This window comes from Nymphalis io, chromosome 5 (assembly GCF_905147045.1).
Source record: "Nymphalis io chromosome 5, ilAglIoxx1.1, whole genome shotgun sequence".
NCBI classification, from domain to species: Eukaryota; Metazoa; Arthropoda; class Insecta; order Lepidoptera; family Nymphalidae; genus Nymphalis; species Nymphalis io.
In genome coordinates, this window is record NC_065892.1 from 14,328,097 (window position 1) to 14,344,927 (window position 16,831).

At 33.0% G+C, this 16,831-nt stretch overlaps 1 protein-coding gene across 1 annotated transcript in view; it reads right to left on the reverse strand.

Annotated features, from left to right (window-relative positions):
- Nucleotides 1-7,338: 7,338 nt before the first annotated feature.
- LOC126768423 (ionotropic receptor 75a-like) overlaps nucleotides 7,339-16,831 on the reverse strand; it is a 35,359-nt gene continuing 25,866 nt past the window's right edge. The window contains exons 2-15 of the mRNA XM_050486452.1: nucleotides 15,866-16,035; nucleotides 14,908-15,061; nucleotides 13,360-13,455; nucleotides 13,211-13,290; nucleotides 12,350-12,477; nucleotides 11,322-11,379; nucleotides 11,068-11,183; nucleotides 10,109-10,317; nucleotides 9,993-10,040; nucleotides 9,670-9,854; nucleotides 8,834-8,972; nucleotides 8,272-8,434; nucleotides 7,929-8,117; nucleotides 7,339-7,437 (exon numbers count right to left, since the gene is read on the reverse strand). Of these exons, the coding sequence (XP_050342409.1) occupies nucleotides 7,344-7,437; nucleotides 7,929-8,117; nucleotides 8,272-8,434; nucleotides 8,834-8,972; nucleotides 9,670-9,854; nucleotides 9,993-10,040; nucleotides 10,109-10,317; nucleotides 11,068-11,183; nucleotides 11,322-11,379; nucleotides 12,350-12,477; nucleotides 13,211-13,290; nucleotides 13,360-13,455; nucleotides 14,908-15,061; nucleotides 15,866-16,035 (1,829 nt within the window). The 3' untranslated portion in view covers nucleotides 7,339-7,343. The remainder of the gene's footprint in view (nucleotides 7,438-7,928; nucleotides 8,118-8,271; nucleotides 8,435-8,833; nucleotides 8,973-9,669; nucleotides 9,855-9,992; nucleotides 10,041-10,108; nucleotides 10,318-11,067; nucleotides 11,184-11,321; nucleotides 11,380-12,349; nucleotides 12,478-13,210; nucleotides 13,291-13,359; nucleotides 13,456-14,907; nucleotides 15,062-15,865; nucleotides 16,036-16,831) is intronic.

Sequence of the window (16,831 nt, forward strand, 5' to 3'; positions counted from 1 at the left end):
AGAACCTATAGATGGCTTAGACGTGAACCCTTTCAGTTAAAAGAGAGATCAATGAGAGGTGTTTGTAGCTAAGATGTAAGCTGAAGCGATTTCAAATACGACATAAAAGAAAATATTACTTCTATTTTGGTAATGTGAAACCTGTTTAAACCGGTTTTTTAATTTTCAATATTTGTGACAAAATATCCACTTCGCTTCAAAACTATTTATTAGTTATTTTTATACATAAGGATTTTTTTATTTAAGCTTACGAATCTCCACAGATGTGCTGTCCATGACCAAGGTGTAACTTTCTATTATTTTGATTGAAAAGTAGTTTAATGTGCCTGCCTGTGTTTTTATTTTACGAAAATTTAGAATTTTTAGGTTTACAATTTAATAAATTTTACATTTATTTTACTATTTTTTCAAGATTTGCTGCGTTCTCCCCCTGTTTTATTACGAATATCACGATCACAATAAGAAACTTCACTTAAACGTCTTAACATCATCTATTGTAATAATAGTGACTATCACAAGTGGATAACTTAAAATAAAAACATGAAATGTACCAAATTATAATATTCATAACGGTTTTCGTTCGACTGTTTTGGTCTATATCTATTATCTTATACCAGACGCCGGTCGGTGAGCATCAGATATGGTCGGGAATCACAAATAAAATCCTAACAAAGTGAAAAGCTGACGGAGAGCTCAACCGCTCCTGCGTCGAACTTTTAATGTGGTGCGGTTTACATTTCGCGCCGTAACAGCCTGATTTATAACTTTGATTTATTGCCACACCATAAACGTTTTTGTTTGCTCCATTTTGTCTATCTGTTTGCAATTTAGATTTACAGTATAAATGGTCTTTAACCGCGACAAATAACAAATCCCACTTCTCGTGTTAATATTTGAACATTTTGAACGGTCAAAATATATTCATGAACGATGCTAATGCTTGTATGATTTTAAAAGGAAAGGAAATATTATCAAGGATTTATTATAAATGTTGGAATGTGTTTTCTGCTCATCTACATCTTCTCTCAAAAAGTATATTAAAGTGACGACACGACAAATGAACATACTGGCCACCTGATGGTAATCAACTAACAAGGAATATGGGTCAAAAGATATATTGTTATAGATATATCTCATTTGAATTAAAATTACTATTAAAATTGTCCCTACTATTAAAACCAAGCATACCAGTACAAACAATTGCTGCTTGGTGGTGACAATAAAGGCACCTATGATACCCACTAACTAGAAGAGGCTGCACAAAACTACCTTTAATACAAATCTACACACTATGAAATCAGTGTGGTAATGCTGTTTCTCTTTGTCTATCTAGGGTGTAGTTAAACGCCTTACCCATTAGGATACCATGTTGAGAATCGAGTAACACAAACAACGCAAACACTCAAACGCCGAAGACCACATGTCGGCCTTTACAAATATTTGTCGAGGTCAGACGTCGAACTTGCAATGTCAATAGAAAACCAGCTTGCGTCTACTGCATTAACGACAAGTCATCGGCATAGATAAGATAAGTTAAGTATTTATAAAAAAATTATAATGTTATCTCATATAAATGATATACAATCAAGTTTATGATGAGTACTATCATATATCTAATATATTACTATGCCTCGTCTTCTAGTGGCTTGATGTAAGGCCGCAGACCTTGCGGTCCTGGGTTCAATTGCCAAATCGGGCCAATAAAAATTTATTGGGTTTTTCTGTCAGAAAATTCTCAGTAGCAACCCGGAGTCTGGAAGTTGTACAAGTTTGTACACTACCGTGCCTGGGAAATCACGTAAAGCCGTTGGTCCTGCGCCTGAACTCTTTCCGGTCGTGTCGGATTGCCGTCCCATCGGATTATGAGAGTTAGGGAATAGAGAGAGCACCTGTTTTTGCGCACACACTTGTGCAGTATGATATTTCCTGTGCAATTGGCTAATCTCTCTTGAGATTAGCCGCCGTGAACGAAATCAGTCTGGAAGACGTTATTATTATATTACTATGAAGGTAGTTCACGAGCACTATCGTGTTTGTAACGTCACACTGCTGTGATCTCAACAATACAATGCAATGCAACCTTCTTTATTGTTAATTACAAATTGACGTGTTTTATTCTATTTTCAATGACTGTTTTTTGTTTTAATATGTTAAATAAAGGGTTATTATTATTAATAATATATTAATTAAAATGCTTAGTTCACCGGCTCTTCTCAGATCACTTTAACTCAGGTTACTTTAACTTTGATTATTAATAAATAAGTGCAATGCACACAGTGGTTTTGGCGAGAAACGTAACAGCCAGAATGAAAAGTAATAACTTAACTTCAATCAATAAATATCAGTCACTATCTCTTTTTAAACTCGGTTGACAAATTGTCCGTGTCCGTTTCCGTCCAACGATCAGTCAATATTGACGGCGACTTTATGACATATAAAACTTTTACGTTCTGTCCCTATTGTCGGACGCGTGGAATGAATTATTGACAATCGACTTTTTGCCATATTTTGATGTCCTAACAAGGCTTTTCAAAACATCAATTTTGGCTTTCCTATAGCGGAACATAACTCGAATGAATAACTTTATTTGATTTTAAAATATCAGTGAGATTTTAAATAATATGAACAATTACAATTAAAAGTATTGAATTAATGGTGAAACAATGGTACTTGTATCATTAAAACCAATGTTGTGGAATTATTATTTTTAATTTAAAATAAGAGGGCACACAGACAAATGGCCATCTGATCGTAAAAGGTCTTTAACCTAAACCTAAACACATAAACAACAATAAAATATGTAATGAGAATCCATTCATATATTCTTTCCACCCAGACGGCCTTGAACAAACCCTACCACCAAGTAGAAGCCTTTTATTTTCCTCGTGCTTTAAAATGACAGATTAAAAAGTGCGTTGATCTATTGAAAGACTATTTTACATGTTACCAAGTGAAACTGATAATTAAATCAACGATTCATTTAACAGGTGAGCGAAGCACTGATAAATCAAATAATTAAACTGATTACTCCCGAAGTACTCGAAGGGACCAAACGATGAACGAAATAATAACTAAATTTCCCTGTTCACAGTACTTTAATAAATTTGATCAATTTTGTAACATTGACATTGCGTATACGTATTATTACAAAAAAAAACTTAGAGAGCGTGATGCAGGATATTCAAATAGTGAATCAACGCCATCTATTATTTGATTGTTTACTCTTAACAAAACCATATGTATTATTCAAATCATATTTTCTTCATAAATTCGAAGACATAATCACTATTTGGCTATTCAATAACGTTGCAATCAATTTTCAATTACAAACTCAATACGCGCTCAATATAACCGAATACCTATAAATGGAATCCAATATCGGAGCGTATTCAATTAGCTATGAAAACTTAGACTAATACCAAATTAATTTGGAGATTCTTACGGCGCGCTAATTAGTTCGGTAGCGATGCGAATTTGTGTCTGAAATAGCAGTTTGTTAATTATGTGAGGTCTATCGTTTAATAGGCATTGTTAAGCATACACGACTCTGTTGTTTTACAATAAGGGAAATTGACGTTCGGTATAGAATGGTGTAAGTGTGATTATTATTTTATTATCGTAACAAGAAAATACTTAAATATACTATATAAGTCCACCTACTCAAATACACACAAACAAAATAAATAAAATCGGTCCCACCGTTTAGAGTTCAGTGACATACACACGTACAAAAGAATTATATATTTATAAAGAATATTATTCATAAAAGTCTAAACTTATATGAGAAGGATAAGAATACGATATCAAGATTGAATTTGAATGTAATGAAAATGTATAACAAAGGATCTAACAACTTGTCTGTCTATACGGCTGACAATAATTGACACGTAACCACAATTGACTAATTGTGACTCACAAGACAGGAAAATTGTTAAATCTCATAATGGCATCTATGGTCATTCCGAAACATATTGTCGAACCCTCATTGATATCCTACTACTCCTACTACTTAATATTTGATAATATTATCAACTTACTGAATCCAAATGTTTAATTTTTTTTAATGGACGGACGAGCGAAATATAAAAACATTCATCCTAAAAAACGTAATAAAGCGAACGTAAGACAAACAGCACACTTCCCTCAGTTTAAGTAATATAAAATACCGAGCGACACTTCCATTTGTATGCAAATGCATTTGTCGACATCCGGGTACGTGTCTTTGTGTAACGTCATTACTAATATCTCTGACATTTAATTTTTGAAGACATATTTAACTGTCTTGGCGAGAACTCCCTCTGCACCATTTTCCTCGAACCGAATCTCCTCATTTAACTACACTGGAATAGGTTTAGAGTGAATGCGATTCTGACAGAGAAACTTGTAGAAAGAATAATTACTGTAGTCGCAGCAATGAAATGTGATTATTTACATAAAACTTTAATAGAACACTAGGTGTGTAAGTATTGTTAATACAAAATGCTGTTTGCTAGTTTATTTTCCTTCCACAGGAATAGAGCAACAAATCGACGTTCCTTTGTGACAGTTTATGGGCTAGAGAGTGTCAAAATATTATGCTGCTTTTTAGTCAACTTTTTATTTACCTAAACACTGCGTGCCCAAATTTGTTTACACACACTGCGTGTACAAAAGAATACACTAAAAGTAAAAATATACCTAATGCAAAGGTTATTATTAAAATCTAAGAAATAAATCCAAAGGATTACAATTGTTTCCCTTTAATGCTATATCAGTTTTGTTCTTTTGATGAAATTATTTAATTAACATTTGAAATGTCACAAATATTATCAAACAAATTGAAAAAGAGGTGGAGAAAATATCAAAAATAGATATACAATATAAAAATATATTAACCAGGCCTTCTGTCATTAGTAGACAGAAGAGCTGGTTCATTTATCGCCCAGAGAATCAGAATTGTGATTCAAGGGGAAATGCTGCTAGTATTCATGCGGTCATAATTTGTACAGTAGCTATTTTCAATTAATGTAAATAATAAAATAAAAACATATTAAAGTTACATAACAAATGCAAAGAATACAATTCTATTAATGCTGCGGTGCTTCGAACTATATATTTAGTAGTTATACCTTCGAAGTGAAGATTATTTTTTTAATTAAGTATTACCGTAACCGTAACAGCCTGTGAGTATCCCACTGCTGGGCTAAAGGCCTCCTCTCTTTTTTTTGAGGAGAAGGTTTTGAAGCTTATTCCACCACGCTGCTCCAACGCGGGTTGGTGGAATAAGCTTCCAACCTGCATGTGGCAGAATTTCAGTGAAATTAGACACATGCAGGTTTCCTCACGATGTTTTCCTTCACCTTAAAGCACGAGATGAATTATAATCACAAATAATAATTTAATATATAATAATTTAATATACAAATAATAATTAAGTATTAATATGCTTACAATTAAAATGATTCACAGTCGTATGTATCTTTATAAACTACACTTTGAATATACCAACGAACACTTTGTCGTAACACTTAAGTGTGAATAAAATGAGCGCTCACTTTCTGGTGTGATGTATCTACTTATTTATGGACAGGCTTAAATGAAATAAATTATGTATTTTAAAGTCTCATTCAACCTTTCGCTGTCGTAAAAGGCTCACTTTCTACCTTGCATATTTAAGTTGGACATTTTTTTTAAATATTTTATCATTGAAATTAATTCTAGACACTAAGACAAAAATAATTTAAAATCTGAAAGCAATATAATTTTTTTTAATAGTGTGTTCAAAATTTATAACATCATTACAATTTTTATGGTTTATACAATCTACTTTAATTTATATTATAATTCCCTTGCCTTTGTCTTATTTACTTGAGATGGATGCGTGTTTTCTTTTGCATAAGTTTTTATGCACGGTGATTCCCCTTGCCTCTCCAATATATGTAGTAATGTGATTTACTGGTGGTAGGGCTTTGTCCAAGCTCGTCTGAGTAGGTAGCACTCACCCATCAGATATTCTACCACAAAGCAGCAGTACTTGGTATTGTTGTATTCCGATTTGAAGGAGTGTAATTACAGCCACAAAACATCTTAGTTCCCAAGGTTGGTGGCGCATTGGCGATGTAAGTGATGGTTAACATTTCTTACAATGCCAATATCTATGGGCGTTGCTGATCACTTACCATCAGGTGGCCCATATGCTCCGCCTACCTATATTATACAAAAAAATCTCTTATTTTGATGATGTGCAATAAACATAATAAAATAAATATAGGAACTATGTGTATCGCATCCTATACAAAGTAATTTATATTATATCAACAATTTAATTAATATATAATATTGTCTAATATGTTATGAAATGTCATTAAAATACATATCGAACTTCGTCTTGTCAATTATTTTATTCGAAAAAACATAAAAACCAATAAAATATTGAATATTTCTTTAAATTTAAATTACCTTCTTAAACTTATTAAAATATAAAAGTAGAGTGCAGCTCGAGCTAAGCGAGTGTATTCAATGAGGACCCTCGGGAGTAAACAAGAATTGATCGCGTCATTTATAACGCGCGATTCAGATAGCCCGCCGACGCGCCTCCATTACTCACCGCCACCGGGCCCGCGCGTCAAATGTCTTGGAGACGCGTCACACGTACGACGCGAGCCGCGACTTTTATTAAAAATTTCTTAAAAATAGGTAAATATATTGTCGATATATATTAAAGTCGTATGACGCTAATGATGATATACAAAGTTTTAAGTGTTACGGTAATTTTAAAGATGAACATTTGATTATACAGTTTTCACTGTGTATAATTAATTTATAAAAATTAGATATAACGTTTTTGTAATTATTTATAATTTACTATATGTTTCTTATTTATTATTATAACAGGATAGGTGTCAGGGATGTAAGGGATATCAATTTTGCTTGAAATTGATATAATTAAGCCACCTTAACCCGCTCAGAACAGGGATATTTGTGAAAAAGACTTTAAAAGTAGCCTAAGCTTTAAGAATCACATTCTACTCTAAGCTCATGGTTTATAAATCTACTTTTTAAACGTTTAAGTTAAAGTAAAAACGTTAAAGTTTTAATAAGTTCCCAATCTCAATTCTAATAAAAATATCCAATTACAATATTTAACTTTTATATTTTTAATCCTAATACAAAAAAGCATATTAAATTATAGAACGAAATCTACACTGCACTACTACACTGCACACATAGCTATAGAAATCGAACAAGATGAAAACTCATATCCGCTGGAAAGCAATGCAGCCTAAACGCTGCCAATGTGAAAACGAGCTTAGATAGCCTTCCTCCTGGCTTGGGCTATCAAATATTTTCCCTTTATTGTTTTTTTATGCTCCCTGGGAATCAGTCCTCCGTCGTGCCTCTTGCGCGTTATGTTCGCGATTATTGAGCGTTCCTCCAACTTGTTTTTTGATTTGGGCTCTGAAAATAATATTGATGGATTGTCTTGTCACTTATTGGAGCATCTCGCCAATATTTGATAAAGGGATAAATTGAATTAAATGTAGAGGTAGCACTACGGTATTATGAGCCGTTAAAATTAATTTCACTAAGTGCTTTTATAAAAGAAGAAAAAATATATTATTGATTAAGAAACTTTTTAAATATTTACGACAATCTATAAGTGATCTTCTCTCCTGAGGTTAGGAGCTGATCCCATCTCACTAGTTCAAATGGTAGATCATAGCACACTCTCTTATGTGGCGAGGTGGTATTTTCATGATCTTTTAAACGTAACCGCCAAGCACGATATTAATATTATAAACGCAAATTACACATCTTAAGACCTTGCAGCATGTCGTTTCGAGCTTGTCGCTCATTCTTCGATTAAGATACACGTGTTGTATATACATACTTGCTACCGACTGACACAGTTATTTATTTATATAATATTTTAAAACAAAACTGAATACCTATGCCAATAAATTTCGCATAGCAAAATGATTAAAGAAACAACTGCCACTTGAGCAAGTATCGCAAAGGCGGGCGCAGCTTGTCCCAGGGCTAAGGCGCGAGGAGTTCTTCCTGAACACGTGGGCATATAACCACTAACTCTTGCTCGAACTGCTGACGTGTGACCACGCTCCAGAAGGCGCATCAAACTGTGAATAACGTATTAATTTTACGTTATAATTATACATATTATTTTTAATACAATTATATTTAAATTTAAATAAAATGCAAAAAAATATTTGATACTATAATAAGGTTAGTTAATGTGAATACGCAGACAAAAAAAAATTATTGGTTACTTACCTCCAAACGAAAAATTTTTTATACGGGCTCCTTTTTTGCGCCATTATGTAGACATGAGCGGGTGCCATCATCTGCAACGACCCTAGTTCACATAACTCCTTATCTTCGAACGTCTTAGATAGGACCTGATACGCTGTATAGGGTTCGGTGTGATACGCATAGTCTGAAAATAATGGGGAATATATCCCTATGAATATGTTTAGAATTACGTTACGTGAACTACGAATATCTTTTATGTTTATCAGCAGACATTTAGTAGGTTAGATTACTTTGTATTGATAGGTATAATGGGGGACTTGACTGGGGATATATGGAAAACGTCATGTTGATATGGGACCAAAACATTATATTTTAAATATTATGGTACAATGTTATGTCTTGTATGTTTTATTAATTATTACACTGATCCACTGAATCTATTACTTCTGCGATAGCTGTATTGAGGTAAAGTAATTAAGATTAGTAACTAAGAGTAAGTAAGGTATAACTTAAAAGTGTATATTTTTATTATTCACGACGTATTTCAGGACAAAAAAGCTAGTTGTAAAATAATAATTTGTACCACCAGTTCGAATGAGATTTATTCCAGCAGCTGCAGGTTGAAGAAGAGCTGCTGTTCGTTTTGCCATTGTCACTTTCTTCATTCTCAAATAATCTTCCTTTGGATTTTTATAACCGCTGTAGTAAAAGAATCCGGGATTCTAAACATAATTTAATTATTAGGAATCTGTCATTAACGATAAGTTTACGTGACTTATCTCTAAAATATTTATTTTACTTTGAGGAAATCAAAAAGCCGAGATGGCCCTGTGGTAAGAACGCGTGAATCTTAACCGATGATCGTGGGTTCAAACCCGGGCAAGCACCACTGAATTTTCATGTGCTTAATTTGTGATTATAATTCATCTCGTGCTTTACGGTGAAGGAAAACATCGTGAGGAAACCTGCATGTGTCTAATTTCACTGAAGTTCTGCCACATGTGAATTCTACCAACCCGCATTGGAGCAGCGTGGTGGAATAAGCTCCAAACCTTCTCCTCAAAAAGAGGAGAGGAGGCCTTTAGCCCAGCAGTGGGACATTCACAGGCTGTTACGGTTACGGTTACGGAGGAAATCAAGGAAAATATTTGTTCTGGCCCGTCAATTAAATTGTAAAAATCTCAATTTTTACCGAATTTTTTACACTTTTATAAATATATGAACATTACTTTTTGTGTTGTCACGTAGAACATTAAAAAAACACAAAAAAGTTATGTTATGAATTTCGATTGCCAAAAGCGTTAACATTTGCCGTCATAATGACTTGTACGAGAAGCTAAATCTGCTCGTAACTATTTTATGCTCGTATGTAATTTAATACTTCTTAAGCACGTTAATGTAATTTTTACAATTACATACGTCAAGCCAACCCCTCGTATATCCGATATCTTCGAACACAAGCTCCAAATCACTGTTGACCAAAGCGTCCATGTCAGCCAAAATGGGAGCTGCAGCATTGAGTAGCCAGGACACCACGCTGCTAGTATAATAGTTGTACAAGAGCATGCTCATTAGCCCTACAACTAGAAGAATTAAACGACGACCTAAAAAAATCACATAAATGTATGATATATAGCCAAATAATAACGCCATTAGAACAACTTAATAAAATAATTAACTTATTTTTTTAATTCTAAACTAATTTCAAATATTTCCAACTAATAGTAAATATTTTCAAATACCCTGACTCGAAGTAGCTTCTTCAAACAGCTGCACTCCATCTTCATAAGCTGTAAACAAAAATTGACTTTTAATAATAGCACAAGCTGTCTTATCAAAAGTATCCGGTGCTTTTTACCTTGTTGACAAATAACCGCAAAGACGCTAAAAGCGGCATATAAACCCGGCTCGTCTCTGGCTTCCAGAACTGCAGTTACAGCCAATATCACAGTGCAAGCCAAGCACGCGACGATGGTGCACCACCAGACACCGGCTGACAGGGGAGTTAGGAATCGATTCTCATAGTCTCCCACGCCTTTATCCAGAATTAAGTAATAAAACTTTGTCCTACAAATATAATTTATAATTTTATTATATTTAAAATCTTAAATCCACTTAACTATTTTTAATGACCAACGATTGACCAACGATCAGTTAAAAACTAATACGAATAAATAAAAGGATATATTAATCATTGAAATATCATTCGTATTTTATTGTTCTAAATATTATGCTATTAATGGAATTGTGAATTATATTTGTTATTTTTATTTAAATTTTTTAATCAACTTCTACAAAGATTTTTTTTTCAATCAACTTTAAATTTAACTATCCTTGTAACAAGTTCAGCACGCAAACCCACTAACATTTTTATCTTAATATAATATATAGAACAGAGAATTCATATGGGATAATCAAATCAGATTGTCAATGAATCGCAATTGCATTTGGCGCACAGTCTACGCAGACGCTTGTGCAAGTTGATTTAATTGTTTGCGTGTTACGTCATTAACACGACGCGTACTAAAAGTATCTATAGACTGTTTAATGTTTCTTTGTGCCGTTAAATCTTTTTTGGATCACAGTGTTTTTTTACATACTCGCACAACCCATGTCAAACGCGCAATAAGATGAACAATAGAGAAGATTCCAAGCCTCAACTCATGGTCTACAGACGGTAAACGGCGTACCTTCAATTGCCTTTAACATTTATGTAAAAATATATGTTAGTACATATGATATATGTATAAACTTTAATACAAATATTGTAAAAAAGGCTCCTGCATTAAATTTTCAAAGAAAACATTAATAATTCACTCAAGTCTTGTTGCTGGTGGAAAGAATACGTCCACCCAATCCAACCACTGTGTGAATATCCTGGCACAAGTGCACGAAATGTCTTGCTCGCCCCAGTACAGTGAATTGGTGACCGCCTGCAAAATAAAATTGAACTTTATTTCTAAATGGCATGTATTCTCAGCGTTACTGCACTAAACTATGCAGAACTTGAAATGAATATTTTAATATTTAATTTTTTGTTTAAGAAAATACTGTATAAAGAGCGATCTTACCAAAGTAGAATTTAGTTTTGGAGAACCAATCCATCGACCGGCGATCGTATAATTGAATCTGATAAATAAAATATAAATGGTTTTACATTTATCAAATACAATAATCGCTCTGAGCGATTCCAGTTGAGTAGGTATCACGCAGTCATAGTTTTATCTTTATTCTACCGCGAAATATGATTATTTTGACATAAAGTATTCATTTTTGGCGATTACAGATTGAATAATAAGTGAGTCACTACAATTACTCCCTTGAAAAAACATCTTAATTCTCATGAACGACAGCGAAATGACGATGTAAAGCATTGCTTACACTTCTTACAATTCAAAAGTCTACGGGCAGAGTAATACTCCGCTAACAGAACACTAGTCAGTGCCAGCAATCAACGAGTCTACTCTAGTAACCCTCATAAAAAATTGCTATAAACATTATATTCATGTGTGTACATATTTAAAAATGAATGTTTACACTTAGAAGAGCCGTGGTGGCACAGTGGCTAGAAGTCGAGAAACTTAACCGATAATTCCGAACTTAAATCGGGATCCTGCACCACTGAAGGATATAATCAAAAATGTTTTTTTTAAATGATTGAGAACATAAATACTATACTGGTGCCCTGATTTGAACCCGTGAACCCGTGAACTTTTACGTTCTCTACATTAGATATTCTCCCTGTACGGATCATATATTATACATCTTATTTTTAATGATAATCAGTACAGTAACAGTAACAGCCTGTTAAGTTCCCACTGCTGGGCTAAAGCAGGAGGCCTTAGCCCAGCTATAGGATTCTATTTTGAGGAGAAGGTTTAGAGAGGTTTCAATGAAATAAGACACAAGCAGGTTTCCTCACGATGTTTTCCTTCACCATCAAGCACGAGATGAATTAATATACACACAAATTAAGCACATGAATATTCAGTGGTGCTTGCCCGGGTTTGATCCCACGATCATCGGTTAAAATTCACGTATTCTAACCACTAGGTCATCTCGGCTTAAAGATGATAATCAATAGAATGTTAGATTTTACCTAAAATTATGCATTTCTTTAAGTACCCACAGTTGCTGGGTAACAATTTTAGTCATCACCGACACACCGACCGTGTAACCTAGATCTGACAACATTTCCGGCTTGAACACCTTGGGACGGTCCAAAATCTGCAAAAAGAAACATTTTGTAATATAATCAAATTAAAAAGAGAACTTACGACACACTATACATGACAAAAGTTACGAAACAAAGTGTCAGAAAAGTTTTAGTTTGCTACGGTGCATACAGAAATTAAACTCCCATTATGCCCAAAGTTATAGTTTAAAATTAAAAAACAATCAACAAACAGTACAGTACAGTAATGTATGAATCAGTTTTAAGCATAAGCACGAGATGACAGACAATACAATATACTTTAATACTATATCAAGTAGTTACGAGTATATGTAAATGTCAGTGTTATATTTTATTAGATTTCTGATCTCTTAAAACATTGAAAATATTAACAATCATTTAATTTTAATATAATATAGAGTATTTTCATTACAATAACGTAACAAAATCATAAAAATAAAATAATTCAATGAGAATAAAATACTAAAAAGTACCATAAATATTTAATATATACGTGTAATTATGAAATGTCGAAATAAATCTTTAATATGTGATTTTATCTACACTAATATTATAAAGAACATTTGTTTGTTTGTAATCGATAAACCCTGAAACTACATAACCGATTTTAGTAATTCTTTCACCATAACAAAGCTATCAGCCAGAAGTATTATATTATTTCAGTATTAATAAGACTCGAACATTCACAAACTGTCGCAAGCTTAAAACATTTTTACTATAAATATACGAGTATCGGTATAATAATATCGAAAAGTTCCAACACACCACAGATATGGCTCGCAGCGTCAAATTGTGGAAATCCCAGCGATCATAATATTTGAATCCGCTCAACGAAACGTTGAGACCTGAAATTGTGTAACACGAATCAGTGCCAAATTCCAACGCTTTGAATATTTTATCCTGGTATTACTTACCGCCTCCCGGACTCCAGGTCCCTATGTATTTCTTCTCCAAATGGTTACCTTGAATCTTACCGAAGTTAAATACATCTATAAAATCGTAATGTTCTCCTGCGAAATAATTATTATATGAATTAAAGTATTACGAATATTCACAGTTCCTTTTAAACCGTAGCATATATAAAATAAAATTATATATATATTACAAGAATATATAAAATAAAATTAGGTGATAATTTAATACGAAAACCAAAACAATCATTACGGTAATTAACCAATAAATACTAAAAGTATAATTTAAAAAAAAAATGTTTTTTTTTTAAATTATCGAAAATTATCACCTAATTTTATTTTATATATTCTTCTAGATTTTAAAATACTAATGATCATATTGCTTGTGTTAGTAATAAAGATGGCACGGAATAAAATGAAGATAAATATTTGAATTATTTTCAAGCTCGGTTATCCAAGACGACGCATAGATACGTATTGGTTGAAGATTTCATGTTCAAGTGCATCACTGATTCATTCATTTGTTTATAAGTCTAGTGTTCAGTGCTTAAGGAAAACTTTGTTAGGCAACATGCATGTATCCACCAACCCGCATAAGAGCACTCTAGTGGAATGAGCTCTAAACCTTCTATTCAAGAGATATGGCCATAGCCCATCAGTGGGATATTCACTTACTGTTAATTTACAAAATTATTTTTACACGGCTTACTTTGCTACTTGATGTCAAAATGCAGTTTCCGCTACTATTTTTTTAAGTTGAACTTAGATATTTTTACAGAGAAATTTCGAACTAAAACTGGGTGGAAGAAATATCATAATTAATATTTGTTTATAGAACACGGACGGAGATATACGTCTTGTGGAAACGTAAACTCAACATAAATAAAATACCAAACAATTTGATCTACATAAGAAGCAATTATTAGAAAATCCGACAACATTGATAGCTTGCAAAGTTAAGACGCACTTGGTCCAGCACCGAACTACCTTGACTTTTATCACATTTATTTGACACTTATTTGTTATTTCGGTCCTTCTTCTTTCTTCTTATTTTTGATTTGTTTTCTTTTATTCTTTTTTTATTTTAAGTGTAGGACTTGATGGTGAGTGGTCACCAACGCCCATAGATATTGCCATTGTAAAAAATGTTAACCATTGCTTACATCGCCAATGCGCCATAGGCCTTGTGAACTAAGGTGTTATGTCCCTTGTGCCTGTAATTACACTGGCTCATTCACACTTCAAGTCAGAACACAAAAATACCAAATACTGCTGTTTTGCTGTAGAATATCTGATGATATTTTATTTTTATATAATAATTTTTAATTGTATACAATAAATTATTGAGACCTTACGCATCATAATATGTATAAAGATTTGATCATTAACTTTGAGGTCGCAAGTTCAAATATTCATGAGTAATAATTAAGTTACTTTTCACGTGAAATATCACAGAATAAATGTAATGTTGGGGTGAAGTTATTATCCTATTCGAATAAATTATAATATAATATCTTAATATCAAAGTATGATTATACTTGTAACCTTTACCTTTATTAACAGCTACGACTACATCAGCATCGACACTGAGATTCATCTGCTTTAAAATATCCAAGGAGCTTATTTTATTTTCATTCCCATTCGATATCTCGTTTTCCAAGATAAGCCACATGTGCATTGAATCAAATAGAGTTTTCTTGGACGCCTGGCGGAACCAAAATATATACCTTGATCAATCATTTTCATAAATGCAATCTTTTCTATGTAACGTTAGAATGAGAACTATTGTAAGTTATGTAATGCGCTAAGAAATCTTTTGGAAATTTCAACTTTAAGGGGGACGATGTGAGGAATTAATAACATTGTATGAGTTTTACCCGTACGAAGTCGGTACGGGCAACTAGTTGGGTATATATTACTTTGAAATTTGTTCACATTGGTTACGTTATTTGCTGTTTTATAAATAATTATTTAAGTTACCAGTTACGTTATTACAATAAAATAATATTAAATATGTATTTCTTTTATATAACTCATAATATATTATACTAGCAACTTGCTAATCGTCCCGGTTTCACGCAGGATAAATAAATAAAAAAATATTTTGGATAGGTTTTGCATAAAATCCGTTCTTAGTGAGCGTCTACGTCGGGAAAGGAGTAACGGTGGCAAATTTCAAGTCAATCGGGCGGATAGTTCAAGAGCTCTCGTGATAAGTAGTATTTCGATTATTTAATAAAGATAAGATTACCACTGTAAAAGATTCGTAAAAATCGCTTTATAGTTTCTAAGTATGCATACAATACACACATATAAGAACGACAGAGGTCTATTTTTGTAAGATCGGCTTAAAACAATAAAAAATAGATCTATTGTAAATAATCTAAATAATATACTCATTGTAATGTTCTTCAATATAAAAGCAAGTATAGAAAAAAAAGCTTTGCAGCTTAAATTCAATAGAATATTTTGTAGAGTAACTAATTCGAACTTGTTGGACACTAGTCACCATTTCTAGAACAATCTCGCTATTGTCGCAAGCCCATTCCAATAGTACTCCGACTGGAGCGATCCGCTGCAGCAAGCTACTCTGGAGTCGTTCATCGCCATTTTTATCAGTTAACTGCATCGATACTCTTATACCTTTGTGCATTAAATCATCAATTTTCTTTTTGTTATCTGTAAAATGTTATTGATTTTTACCAATGATCTTTTAAAATAAATTATGATATTCCAATTTTAAACGATTAGTCATTAACTGGAAAAGCGATTAATAGTAGAGCTTTGGCATCCTCTCCCTTTGAAGAGCAAAATTTTTGGTGCGTATGCCACCACGCAGATCTAATGTGGGCTTGCGGATACACGAGTTGCAAATTTTCATGCGACGCAAGTAGGTTTCTTCACGATGTTTTTGTTCACCGCCAAGTTTCAGATATGTTTCTCCTTCACCTTTTAATTGTTTGGAACTAATTGCTTTTTAGCGTTTATTTTCCTTTTTTGGGGGTACGATATAGTATTTTATGATTATTATCATTATTTTAGTTATACACGTAAAGACATTTATGTGACGTAATTATATACACATATTGATAATTTTACAACTATATACTTACTGACTTTAGATCCACATGTAAAGTAGCACACATACGGAGCATGCTTGTTGGTAAAATAATCAACGACCATGCTCGTCGCCGCTGGAGTTATTAAGGCAAGTTTCACAACCAAACATATCAACAACACGGGCCACCTCATCTTATACATTGACCTTTAACAAATGAAACAGTTCCACCGATGAAGTGACAATCCAACGCCATCAGGATATGGGGCGCAAGACAGGGCTAAGCATGCTTTTAGAAACACAGAGCATCGATTGTGTCCTAACTGTTGACTACTACTAAGGAATTTGTTGTTGAAAATACGTGCCCTTATAACCTAGTCTAGTTCAGCATATTAAACTACAGCACTTGTTCAATAG